At 44.8% G+C, this 12,211-nt stretch overlaps 1 protein-coding gene across 2 annotated transcripts in view; it reads right to left on the minus strand.

Annotated features, from left to right (window-relative positions):
* Nucleotides 1-234: 234 nt before the first annotated feature.
* Nucleotides 235-12,211, minus strand: part of LOC147436766 (Protein kinase superfamily protein) — a 28,746-nt gene continuing 16,769 nt past the window's right edge. Inside the window, exons 4-14 of one of the 2 annotated variants that reach the window (XR_015184756.1) lie at nucleotides 5,419-6,110; nucleotides 5,259-5,299; nucleotides 4,775-4,843; nucleotides 4,590-4,690; nucleotides 4,429-4,507; nucleotides 4,219-4,317; nucleotides 3,895-3,963; nucleotides 3,628-3,677; nucleotides 3,307-3,483; nucleotides 697-834; nucleotides 235-600 (exon numbers count right to left, since the gene is read on the minus strand). Coding sequence is in view for 1 of the 2 variants with exons in the window: in XM_086486190.1 (XP_086342316.1) it covers nucleotides 759-834; nucleotides 3,307-3,483; nucleotides 3,628-3,677; nucleotides 3,895-3,963; nucleotides 4,219-4,317; nucleotides 4,429-4,507; nucleotides 4,590-4,690; nucleotides 4,775-4,843; nucleotides 5,259-5,299; nucleotides 5,419-6,110 (1,453 nt within the window). In the remaining variant the exon portion in view is untranslated. Of the gene's footprint in view, nucleotides 835-3,306; nucleotides 3,484-3,627; nucleotides 3,678-3,894; nucleotides 3,964-4,218; nucleotides 4,318-4,428; nucleotides 4,508-4,589; nucleotides 4,691-4,774; nucleotides 4,844-5,258; nucleotides 5,300-5,418; nucleotides 6,111-12,211 lie in introns of both variants that reach the window. The other variant, XM_086486190.1, reaches the window with a different exon arrangement.

Consider the following 12,211-nt stretch of genomic DNA (forward strand, 5'->3'; position numbering starts at 1 on the left):
TAGAATAACCCCATAAAAAGACTGCTTAGACGCTTTGGCTACCAATCATTAATCATCACCAAGGATAGAAAAGAGATCACTACAATACCAAGGATCACACAAGCTAATAGCCATCCCAACATGCCCAAGCATTACTAAAGCTTATGCATCAGTAATTGAAGAACAAGAAATTCATCTGACTGAGCGAGCTCTGCAAATAATAGCTACCCAGTTTTCCTAAATGTACAAAATTAATTAAACAAAAGCAGCTCTTGATTTGCTGTGCTTCTTATTATTAACAAAGGATGAAAACTGTCGTTTACAAGGATCACTCACAAATGCCGACCGTAGCCTTTGAGCACTGCTCTCATTACTTTTTGGCAGTACTCAGAAGCTCAACTTTGAGGGCATTTTGTGTCATGAGACATGGATACACACTTTCGGCATATCCAGCAACGTTTTTGATGTTGTCACAACATGGGCAGGTCTTTGAACTACCCCAATGCAACATACAATTTTTCTGAGCAGTTAATGGCTATATATGTAATTTGTGACCTATCAATACAACTCCCAGCATGTGCTCATTCCGCGCTGCCAAGGTTGTATTGCACACATCCACCACTATTTTACAAACTACAGATGTGAGCATCTCACTCCAAACACCCACTAAAAACAATAACCAACACAAGCCAACCACAGCAGGATCTCATTCTTCACCTGCATGCTTCCAGCAAAGTAGCTGACAATCTTCTTATTTGATCCCAGGAACGCGCATCTCTTCAATCCTTCAACAATCTGTCTAGGGGTTTCAGAGCGACTGTTATCTCAGAGAATGTTGGCCGCATCTTTGGATCACTGTTGCAAACAACAAATCTCTCTCTCTCTCTCTCTCTCTCTCTCTCTCTCTCTCTCTCTCTCTCTGCTAGTCTTTTGCATATCACGGTTGTACTCCCCTACGCTTCGACTCTTGAGACTTTGGAGAGCTTTGTAATATTGCACTCCATTGGCAAACAAAGAAATGCTCCAGGCAATCATGGAGATAAAAGTATCAATCACTAATAGTGTCAAAGATTTATCTACATGTATGATATTATAGGCCTCTTTATGGCTTAATTACTAACTTCAACTGGACTGACGATGGGTATCAAATGAAATGTTCTTTCACAGTACAACGTGATTATAGCTTCATAATATCAATTCAAGGCTGTTATAAAAGCATTCAATGCAATCAGCCTACAGATGCACATATGAGCAATCTTTCACAAGCATGCCATCTTATTGATTGGAACTGTCTTTCCAAGCAGATTTAACCCACACTCTTAAGTCATTAGTTATTTCTGTGGCCGAGCCTAACCTCAATATGTAAGAGTTGCAAGTCACATGCGCCCTTTGGGTTATCTAGGTGAGAGTGAGCATTTTCCATGTTCACCATAACATGTGACTACTTACTAGTGACCATCCTAAAATTAACTATCTACCTATCTTTAGTTTTGCAAAGAAAAACAAATTTTCAATAAAATACATGCACTCTTTTTCTACTAAGTTGTAAAAATCTCCGGGAGCCTAAAGCTTCAGAAGAACAGAAAGGAGTCTGATGCCCGAGCAAAAGATGGCACACGCCACGTATTCACATCTGATGTCACAAACATAGTTGTGTCCCAAGCATCATACTCCATATCTCCAGTATCTTGCTCAACTAGAGATATGGAGGTTGAGATGGGAAGTAGTATCTGCATGATAATAACTATGGGACTCAAATAGTGTTGAAGTCGCTACCTATGATCAAGAAATCCGCATAAGGCACACACATATGTAGGTGCTTATATCGACATGGTACCATGCAAAACATCACCAAACCGGGAGGACAACCACATAGCGTGACGCAAACTAATGCGCCATGACCACGCACCGCCACTAGTCATCAATGCTCCACAGATTTCCATGCATGACATTGGTAGACAGAAGCCTGTTGGTCATCCACACATACTGAATTGGTACGGGTCATCCAGACATGAATGAATTGGTCCATGTTGAGAACTAATGAGGAAGGACGTCCGTCTGAATTCTAACCAGCCAAATGGAAAGCCTAGGTTGTGTGGTGATGTACAAGCTGAAAACCCAGCTCCTGTGTCCATGTCTCTGCACCCGTGAATGGGCGGTTAAAGGAGGGTATAGGGTACTCACAATTCCCCCAAATGGAGCTCGCAGAGCTGGATGGCATAACAGAGCAGTCGCATGTGGATTGGAGCCGAACCATCATCGCTAATCTCAGCTCTGTGAAACTGCCAGGAAGAGGGGCTACTCTATAAATGCTCAAGCAACACGCACCAAGGGAGACGTTAAAAGGAGAGGTGGGGGGGGTAAAGAGGTGGTGTCCATAGGCGAAGAGGTCTCTGCAAAGCTGTGTGTGTGTGTGTGTGTGTGTGTGTGTGTGTGTGTGTGACAGTGTGTGTGTGTGTGTTTCTCTGGTGATGCTTGCTTGGAGTTCTCCCAGTGGGCACTTTTCTCAGTGCACGTCATATCTGCTCTTCTCGTTGTGTTCATTGTTCGGCTTCGAAAGAGACTGTTAAGTCACCTGCTTTGGGATTGCTGCATTACTAGAGTTTTTCTTCGCCGCATATCATCTTGTATGCGGCTCCTTTTCCCATCTATGGTCTTCCACAAACGGTTTTGGGCTTCTGGCATTCTCCCGCCTTCCTTACAGCGATTTGCGATCATCTTTATGTGGGTCAGATTTTGGGCTTATTGGACACTATGGCGTCAACGTAATAGCTGCATGTTCCATCGCTTTGATGCAGATCCCTTTCAATTTTCCAACCTTCTCCTTGGGCAATCTTTACGTTTTGCCTTGAAAGTTGGTGATATCACCCCCAAGATGTATCAGCTTTCCTATGAATGCTTTTAGCTCTCATTCACAGTTGAACACTCTTCTGTTCCTTCTTTTCCATATGATCCTTTCTGTGGGTTTTCCTCGCCTTGAAGTTTCCTACTTGTAAATTAATCCCAAAGATTTACAGAAGTGTGTGTGTGCGTGAGTGTGTAAGTGCACGTGTGTGCATGTGTGTATGTACGTATGTGTATGTATGTATGTGTATGTACGTATGTGTATGTATGTATGTATGCATGTATGCATGTGTGTGTGTACCTATATACAGAGACACCAACATATATATATCTACATGCGCATGCAAACACACTGACACTACCAGCACTTTCGGTTTCCTTCCCTTTTGTTCTCCACAGAGCGTACAATTTTTGGCCTTTGTAAACTTCAGAAATACCTCAAAACCATCTAATCGCAGACAAAAAAGAAAGGAATTTCCCCACCTTTGCCAGCAGCCTGTTATGATTCTCGCAACTAGAGGATCTAGATTTTTTGGGATTTCAAGACGCCTATTTTGAAAACCAACGGCACCGACAACTTGCATAGGATTCATGCCACTCCACGGTTGCTGCAATGTGGCTAATTCCCACAAAATTACTCCAAAACTATAAACATCACACCTGAGAAGCATTTTGAACCAAAAAAATTCAGTCCATAGAGTTAACAGCATCACAATGAGATTCAAACTTTTAGAAATTGAAGCTCTTTTAGTGCACAAAATTTGAGTATACTGTGAATTCCATTCTGACGGTCCAAGAGCTTACTTCTCATTTGAAGGCTCATTTCGTAGGACTTCCGGTGCCATCCACTCAGGCTGAAAGATCCAAAATGACATGGCTTGTGTTAGAAATAATTAAGTAATTAAATGCGAGTACCAAGCCAGTACCAAACGAAACCTTGTTTAGAAGAGCCTTTTGGTGCTACTACACAAGTTAGATAACTTGTACCTAGAGACCTACATTAAGAAAGACTCATTGCTTGGCAAATTGACAAGCGAAAGATGGGACCACAGACTAAAACAGAAAACGCACTGTTCCAGCAGTTGATTTCGATGAAAGAAACGTATGATGCTTGAGGCGTGACAAACCAAAATCACAGACCTGCAACAAAAAGTGATATTCAATGCTTAAAGAAATAAGTAAAAACAGTAATATTCCCTATCTGGCACAACAATTTAGGTGTTACATCTTCATCACTGATAATTTTAACAAAAACATAAAGGACTGCCAATGAGCATTCAAGGCCAAGGGCTCCCTGCCACCACAAACAACTAGACGACCCCAAAAAAAAGATGGTGAAAAAAGAGCTCTCAGGCTGAACTGAAGTGCTAGCTTTAAATTGACCACAATACAAACCTTGACCACCCAGTTCTTATCAACAAGCAAATTTGGAGATTTCAGATCACGATGGACTATTATTGGCCTGCTTGTGTGTAAGTAATTCATTCCTTCTGCCTGTAGAAAAGACGTGTGTAAGGTTAATGGATGCTTACACTTATACACAGACTGAACGAAAAGACATCTGCTAAGATTTTCAGAAACACAGTTTGAGTCAGGCATGCTCACCACATCAAGGGCCATCTTGAGTCGTAATCTCTCATCAATCTGACAATTAGGACGATGCAGTAACCGAAAGAGACTTCCTCTGATATTGAATCAGAAATTCACAAGGTAAGCAATTGGGTGTTGTTATATGGACCAATTAAGGCAAAAATGCTCAAGGTTACCTGGGAAGATATTCGGTCACAATGGAAAGATTTGGTGGACGCGTCACAGCACCAACAAATAGTACTACATTGGGATGCTGCATACGTCGCATAATTCGAACCTGATATACCATAGAATAAGGTTTAAGTGTACTTGCCCTTAAAATTCCTTGTCTGCATCTATTTGAATCAAACAATTGCTCTACCTCGCTTATGAATTCATCAAGTGCATCCCCAAAGAAGTCCTGATCAAGAAATTTTTTGACTGCCACCTCCTGCAGGGCAGGATATGACCATTTTGAATTAAATAAAGTGCACATAAGCATATTGAGTCAAAACTTGAACTAAAGACATGTCTTTAGAAAATAAATCATGCCAAGTTCGTTTTAATTTTCTACCACTCATAACCAGATTTGGCAGAACTGTAAGTATCACACAGAGATGACAAAAAAAAAAGTTGATGTCTCATGCAGCCTTGTCATCATAAACACAGTGAGAACAGTGTCCGCTTTACTTCATTCAACAAAATTAAAACTGAACATAGATGGCTCCAAAATGCCTTGCGATAAGCTCAGCAATAAAATTATTCGTCAAACTTTCAAGGGCAACAAAAGACACACAAAAATTGTCAAATTTGAATCAAAGAATTTCATAGAGCTGAACAGAACCAAGCACAGCCTAGTGACTCACAGTTCCACGCCAGTCACCATGATGGACCTCGCCATATGAACCTGCCATGAACCACACCCATACAAGGTAAGAGGAAATATTTGTTAAAATACCATCCACACCTATGCAACTCCCATGCGTTTCACCCAATGTTTAGACTCATTTACGCAGGAAAATTTACCCAAACCAATGCGTTCTCCAATCACAATCTCGTCCCATGGTATCTGCCACTCTGCTACGTTCTCAAGCATCGGATCCCCTTTGTTATTCACATGCTTGGTCCAACACTCCATATATCCTGAATCTGTTCTTAGATTCAAACATGTGTCAGTCAGCTGTTCGCTTGTTCCACTATGAGTGGCACCATTGTCATACTCAGGTAAGCATCTGAGGTCGACCCCATCAGTAATAACCTTTGGACCAACTTGAGCATCCTGCAGAGGCTCTAGAGACTGTATTCTGAAAGGAGAACCTGTTGCATCCCCGCTAGCACCTAAGCAAAGGACTTTCTCAAACCCTGGCTCACCTTGAAAGCCCACATCTACTGATTTGCAAGGCAGGCCCTGCCAAGCCTGACTATTTCCTTCTGAGGCATCCCTTGAATGACATCTGGGTAACATGTCGGGTGATGAAGTCAAGACACTCAGACCTCCTTTGGCTGAGTCCAAAGCCTCATTGTTACAAACAGCACCTGAAGTTGCATTAGCAAGAGGAAGACTGCCATTCATTAAGTGGTTTTGGGCCTTTTCGATTTGAGAGAAGAGTTCCTCCACCAAAGCTGTGTTCTCAAAAAGATCAATATTCCCAGTAGCTCCAACCATTTCAGCCGGTAATAAAGTGCCTGGGGCTCCCATTAAATCAACTATAAATTCTCTGCAATGCAAAATCACTCTCTCTCTCTCTCTCTCTCTCTCTCTCTCTCTCTCTCTCTCTCTCTCTCTCTCTCTCTCTCTCTCTCAGCTGCTACGCAGAGATCGAGGGTTTACGAGCTCCAGGCCAGGCAGGTTTCAGACGAGCTTTCTCCACCACTGATCACATCTTCGTTCTGCGCTGCCTCATTGATGGGGCAAAGGCGCGGAAGAAGAGGCTTTACTGCTGCTTTGTGGATTTCCGCAAGGCCTTTGACACAGTCCCACGCGAGAGACTCTTCCAGCGCCTTCACAGCATTGGGGTACCAACAGAGATGATTTGGGCCATATATGCTCTCTACGAGAGGGTGACGGGTCGAGTTCGTTGCCCAAGCGGTTTTTCAGAGACCATTGCTAGCACCATTGGTGTTAAGCAAGGATGCCCACTCTCCCCGACACTCTTTGGGCTCTACATCGACGAGATCTCCGACTACATACTGCGAGCAGGAGGAGAGGGGAGCGACTTGGCAGGTACTCCGGTCCACATCATGTTATATGCTGATGATATTGTGTTGATTTCAGAGTCACCCGAGGGCTTGCAACGCCATCTTGAGGCCTTGGACGAATTCAGCACACACAGGGGGTTGACTGTGAACCTTGGCAAAACCAAGGTTATGATCTTTCACACATCCAGTGCAGTGAGGAGCACTGCCACCTTCACAGCAGCAGGAGGACAGGTTGATGTAGTCACCTCCTATGTCTACCTTGGCATCACATTCACCAGCCTACCAGGACCCTTCACTATGAGGCAGGTTGCTGCTGACAGGCTCACCCGAGGATATGCAGATCTGGCCATGCTAGAACGGAGATGCCACCAGGCACACTTTCAGGAGCCCCGCACGAAGGGGTGGCTTTTCGACACCTTAGTCACCCCGGCCTTGATGTACTCGGCGGCAGTATGGGCACCAGGATTGACAGCTGACCAGTGGACACAGCTTGAGAGGCCACAGGTATGTATGATCTCACGCTTGCTCCGCAGCAAGAAGACAGTGCCACATGACATTATTAGAGCCGAGCTCGCCACACCACCTATGGTTGTAGAGGCACTATTCCAGACAGTCTGCTTCATCCAGAGGATGAGAGAGCTACCTCCTGACAGACTTACTCGTAGAGCATTTGAGGCAGCTATACAGCTATCAGAGAGTGGGCATGAGAGAGCATGCTACTCACAGGTCAGAGCATGGTTTGAGGGACACGGTCTTGACATGGAGAGCCTACCACCATTCCAGTACGACCCCCACTCACCATATGTTCACCTCTCTCGCAGTGAGAGGAACTTGGTATTGAGACAGGATCTGTGGCAGCTATACACTAGGAGAGTTTGGGAGTCACCTGGCTTGGGGACGAGGATGTCAGATTACAGAGACCAGTTTCTCACCATATTGTCTGGGGGGTTCATACAGAGACCACGCTACATGGACACATATATGCCACATAGCTCACGGGTGGCGATTGGTCAGCTGAGAGTGGCTTCACACAGGTTAGAGATTGAGATCGGGAGACATACTGGTGTTCCCAGGGAGGAGCGAGTCTGCAGAGCCTGCACAGAGGAGGTGGAGAGTGAGGAGCACTTTGTATGTAGATGCAGAGCATACACTGAGATCAGAGGCAGGTATGAGGCCTTATTCAAAGGACAGCCCACTCTCCGAGAGATCATGGACTCTCGAGATCAGAGACAGCTCGGACGTTTCTTACTAGAGATACAGAGCCATCGGGACACACTACTACAGCCACACACAGCTACACAGACAGAGGGGAGACAGTCGCAGCTCACAGACTTCTTTCAGAGGATTGCCGCCCCTCCCTCACCAGACACTCAGAGGGGAGTGACACTCCCACAGGCGGGGGTGAGCCGAGCTAGACGACGACCACGAGTCACAGGCTACAGGGGCGCGAGCTCCCACCACCGACAGATCGAGGAGATCCGAGCCCGGGAGCGCCGTGCCACTGAGGAGCGAGTGACTCAGATGAGGGCCGACCCGACAGCTTTCATCCGGGTAGCCTTGGCACCAGACCCGCCCATGTACCACATCTTACATCCCCCCATTAGTACAGGATGGAGCTAGATAGCTTGATGCATTCTCATGATTGTACTACCTTGAGCATATAGACATGCATATACCCCTAGAGATAGAGCTCCATCCCTCCTCAGATACTCCACTACCTACATTCAGTTCAGTTTTGTTTCATTTGTCTTTCCGATAGACGGATGACATACACACCATGTACATTTGATTTGTCTCATAGGCCGATTTCGGCCTGACATAGACGTTAAAAATCTTTCTTTCTTTCTTTCTTTTCTCTCTCTCTCATGGAATTGTAGTGGGTCACTTCGTCTTGATGTGGGGGCATTTGAGGACAGATTTACGGGGAGAGACATCGTCTTTTACTCACAGACACACCACATGTCACCAGGAGGTGTCTTTTTCCTATTGCCTTCTTTAAATATGTACTATATATTTTTATTTATTTAAATTTTTACTTGTTTTCCACGAAACCCTTAAAAAGGTGCAAGTGGACATTGCATGGCTAGTGTCAAACTGATGCGGCCGAACGGGTTTCTCACATCGGGAGTCTAGGTCGATCAGTATGGGATTGGTCGGGCAAGTTAGCACTGAATTCTGATGAGTATGGAAGCCTGTGTGCGCAAAAGGGAGTTTGGGCCACTCACCAAGTCACTTACAACTTTATAAGCTGGTGGGAACTAGGAATTTAAACCAAAGGGGCAAACTCGACACATCGCAGCAGGAGGTGAACCTGCAGGAAACTTCAGCAAGAGGGGCTGCCCAAATGAGGGTGGTGGCTGATTTTTGGTCTTCCTTGTGAATTATAAAGTGTGTGTGAGTAGGGGGTGCAGGTTCACAACTCTAATGAAAAGCTTGCCTTCTCCTTTGTCTCATGTAGGGCGATGATTTGTTCTCGTGCATCTCTCTCTCCCCCCTTTGCACATATCGTAATGCCCCACTAGTTGGGCTACTCAAATGATCATGTACAGTTCTGAGGGTTTTATGCGCGTTTACCAAGGCAAGAGCCTTTTGAACAAGTACCGGATTAGCTAATTGCTAATCCCCCACAAGTACGCACAATTCCATCGCAAAAGATTGCGGATTTGGAGAGTTTTCTCGCGTGAAAACTCATCCAAATCACAAGGAGACTATCCCGTTGCATGTGGGAGCCCTTGAAACACGTGTAGACAGGGTAGTTCTCGTACGACGTACGAACGTTTCGTCCCGTTCGGCCAGACCCGTCCCGCCTTGTACGTTCCGTACGGTCAGTTTTTATGCAACCGGTTCTAACTGTTGGCGCTTTTGACTGTTGACTAGGGACCGTTGAGCACACCTTTTGGGGCCGTTTTGGGGCGCAAATTCAAGCAGTTTAAGCACATTGGATTTTATGTGTTGGGGCTCCTTGAGCTTTGGATGCTCCTTCCACATGTGACATGAAGCCCATGTGACATAATGACATAATACATCAGATGCCACTTCTCTCATGCTTTCCCTCTCTCCCATGCTCTCCCTCTCTCATGCCAAGTTTCTCGCACGATTACACAAGAAGGTCGTCATCCATGGAGTTACATCGGCTACAACTACAAGTAGAGGTGCAAGGGCTTCCACTCCCCGTAGTGGATGTCACAAAATGATGACGTGGCATGACCCTGCGGACACTGCTGACATGGACAAACTGTACGGATTGCTAGTGTGGCCACTGTATCGCTGCTGACGTGGCAACAGTACGAACGTCTGCTTTTTGCGATGGCATGCTGACGTGGCAGGCTGTACGAATTTCCGTGAATTACACTAGCTACTTTTTGGCAGTTTTTGGAGCCAATTGCTTTTTGGGTTGAATGCTTTTAAGTTACAATCCTTTGGGGCTCTCCTTTTGGCATCCCTTGTAATGTTTATAAGGAGCCTTGGGCCTCACTCTAGAGAGCATCTGGACCCAGAGTCTGAGAGCAGAGGTTCCTTGGGAGTTGTGCTTTGCAATGATTAATGAAAGATAAATACAGAAAAGAGCGCTAGACTTTGGGGCCAATACATTTGGGCACGGAACTCTGTCGGACCGTGTCGACTCTCTCTCTCTCTCTCTCTATTCGAGTTCAGTGATTATGAAGTTTCTATTAGTGTGTTGCTATTGATTTTCTCGCTTCGAGTGTCAAATCTGGTTACAGTGGTATCAGAGCACAGAAAGATTCTTCTTCTATGGAGGATCCAATCCTTTTTGCAACACATGTAGGTTTTTGTGAAAGAATCTTCGTGTCCCGACCTCGAACTTATTAGCCACTCCCACCCTTCGTACATCGCATATCGGGCGCGCTCCCACCTTCATCGCTCTATCTTACAGGGCATAAGCCATAAAGAATTTTAGATTACTCATGGGTTCTTGTGGAAAATCTGACACAGATAACTCTCAGTGGGAAGGCAAAGAAAAGTTGAAAATCCGATGCAGGAACTGAAGAAAAGAATAAAGATTTGGGCAAATTTTTCAACAGAAAAGTTTGCTAGAACGGAATACAAACGTCAACTACATGTTGGCATATGTGTGAACAGATTGATTAAGTACTCCACCGACCCGAGATTGGCGAAACACCTGAAGAATTACCTCATCGATGAGTTTTACTCGAGATGGCATGAGGCCATTGACACTCCTCTCAGGTCCAGAGAAAAGCTGAAAGGAGAGACGAGTGCCGACTAGCGGAACCTATACTCGTAGAAAGAGGTGGACAGAACTCTTGAAAAGAAGATGAAGACGACCACCATAAGAAAAGCCAGAGAGTTATAGAGCAGCAGCCGAGTGCACGGAAGAAAGGAAATAGGAAGAGACTGATACCAGACTTTGTAGGGACCGCCGACCTTGATCAAACGAATGGAAATATCGAACTTTGCACAGCATGGGGCGAAGTGGGAGACCAAGAAGCCCTCATTTTCTTTAATGGAGGAGCCAAGGCCAACTTCATTGACGGCTCGACTAGGAATTACATACGACATGCTGAGGCCACAGGCGGAGGCAGTTCTAGCGGCACCCGGACGAGATGTTGCCATTACACCGATCACTAGCAAACTTTGTTTGCAATGTCACGAATGTTTGGGGCACGAGGACTTTTATATCATGCCTTTAAAAGGGTGTGATGTCCTCCAAGGAATCCCTTGGTACCACAAGAAGAACGTCGTGGTTGACTACCGGGCTAAGAAAGTGACTTTGACGAATGACAAGGGCAAAGAGATTATACTTCACGCGAAAAAAAGAAACTGAAAGGCGAGTCCGTCACACTTGATGAAATCTAGTTTCTTTTTACTCGATGACGATTGAAGGTCGAATATGTTTGACTTCGAAAACAAACGACAAGATTTTCTGCAAACATAGGCTGATTGTTTCTCTGAGGACGTACCAAGTGAGTTGCCTCCTTCACGTCCTGAAGATTACATGATTGATTTTCGGGTCGTACACCACCAAACCGACCACTTTACAAAGTTAGCGGAGGCCAAAATAAAGAAACAACGAACCAGAACAGATTTTTACATTACGAGGATCGATGATATACTCGACAGACTTTAGGGTTCTACTTGCCGAATTAATCTGAAGAGTGATTATCATCAAATCTGTATTGCTCCTGGAGACGTATACAAGACAGCTTTTAGGACGACTTTTTGGATTTTCAGAGAGTACAGATCATTTGTGGATACTTTCTTTGACAACATTATCATTTTCCCCAAGAATGAAGCAAAACACAAACACTACCTTTTGCAGGTTTTCCAAGCACTGCGGAAGCATAAATTGCTTATAAATGTGAAAAAGAGCAAGTTTTTCTTGCTTGAGATACATTTCTTGGGACACATCGTCTCAGTAAAAGAGGTAAAGGTGGACACAGCCAAAATTGTGACTATTGGCCTGATTTAAAGAATGTTTATGAGGTTCGACGCTTATCTGGGCTTGTGCTCATAATTATCGGTGATTCATTCAAAAATTTCCAGAGATAGTTTCTCCTTTGCATATGCTAACTCAGAAAGGAGTTCCTTTTACTTGGGACCAACAGAGATTGCAGCCTTTGAGACTCTCAAAGAAAAGTTG

This window comes from Adiantum capillus-veneris, chromosome 17 (genome assembly GCF_014529385.1).
Source record: "Adiantum capillus-veneris isolate H3 chromosome 17, ASM1452938v2, whole genome shotgun sequence".
Classification (NCBI taxonomy): domain Eukaryota; kingdom Viridiplantae; phylum Streptophyta; class Polypodiopsida; order Polypodiales; family Pteridaceae; genus Adiantum; species Adiantum capillus-veneris.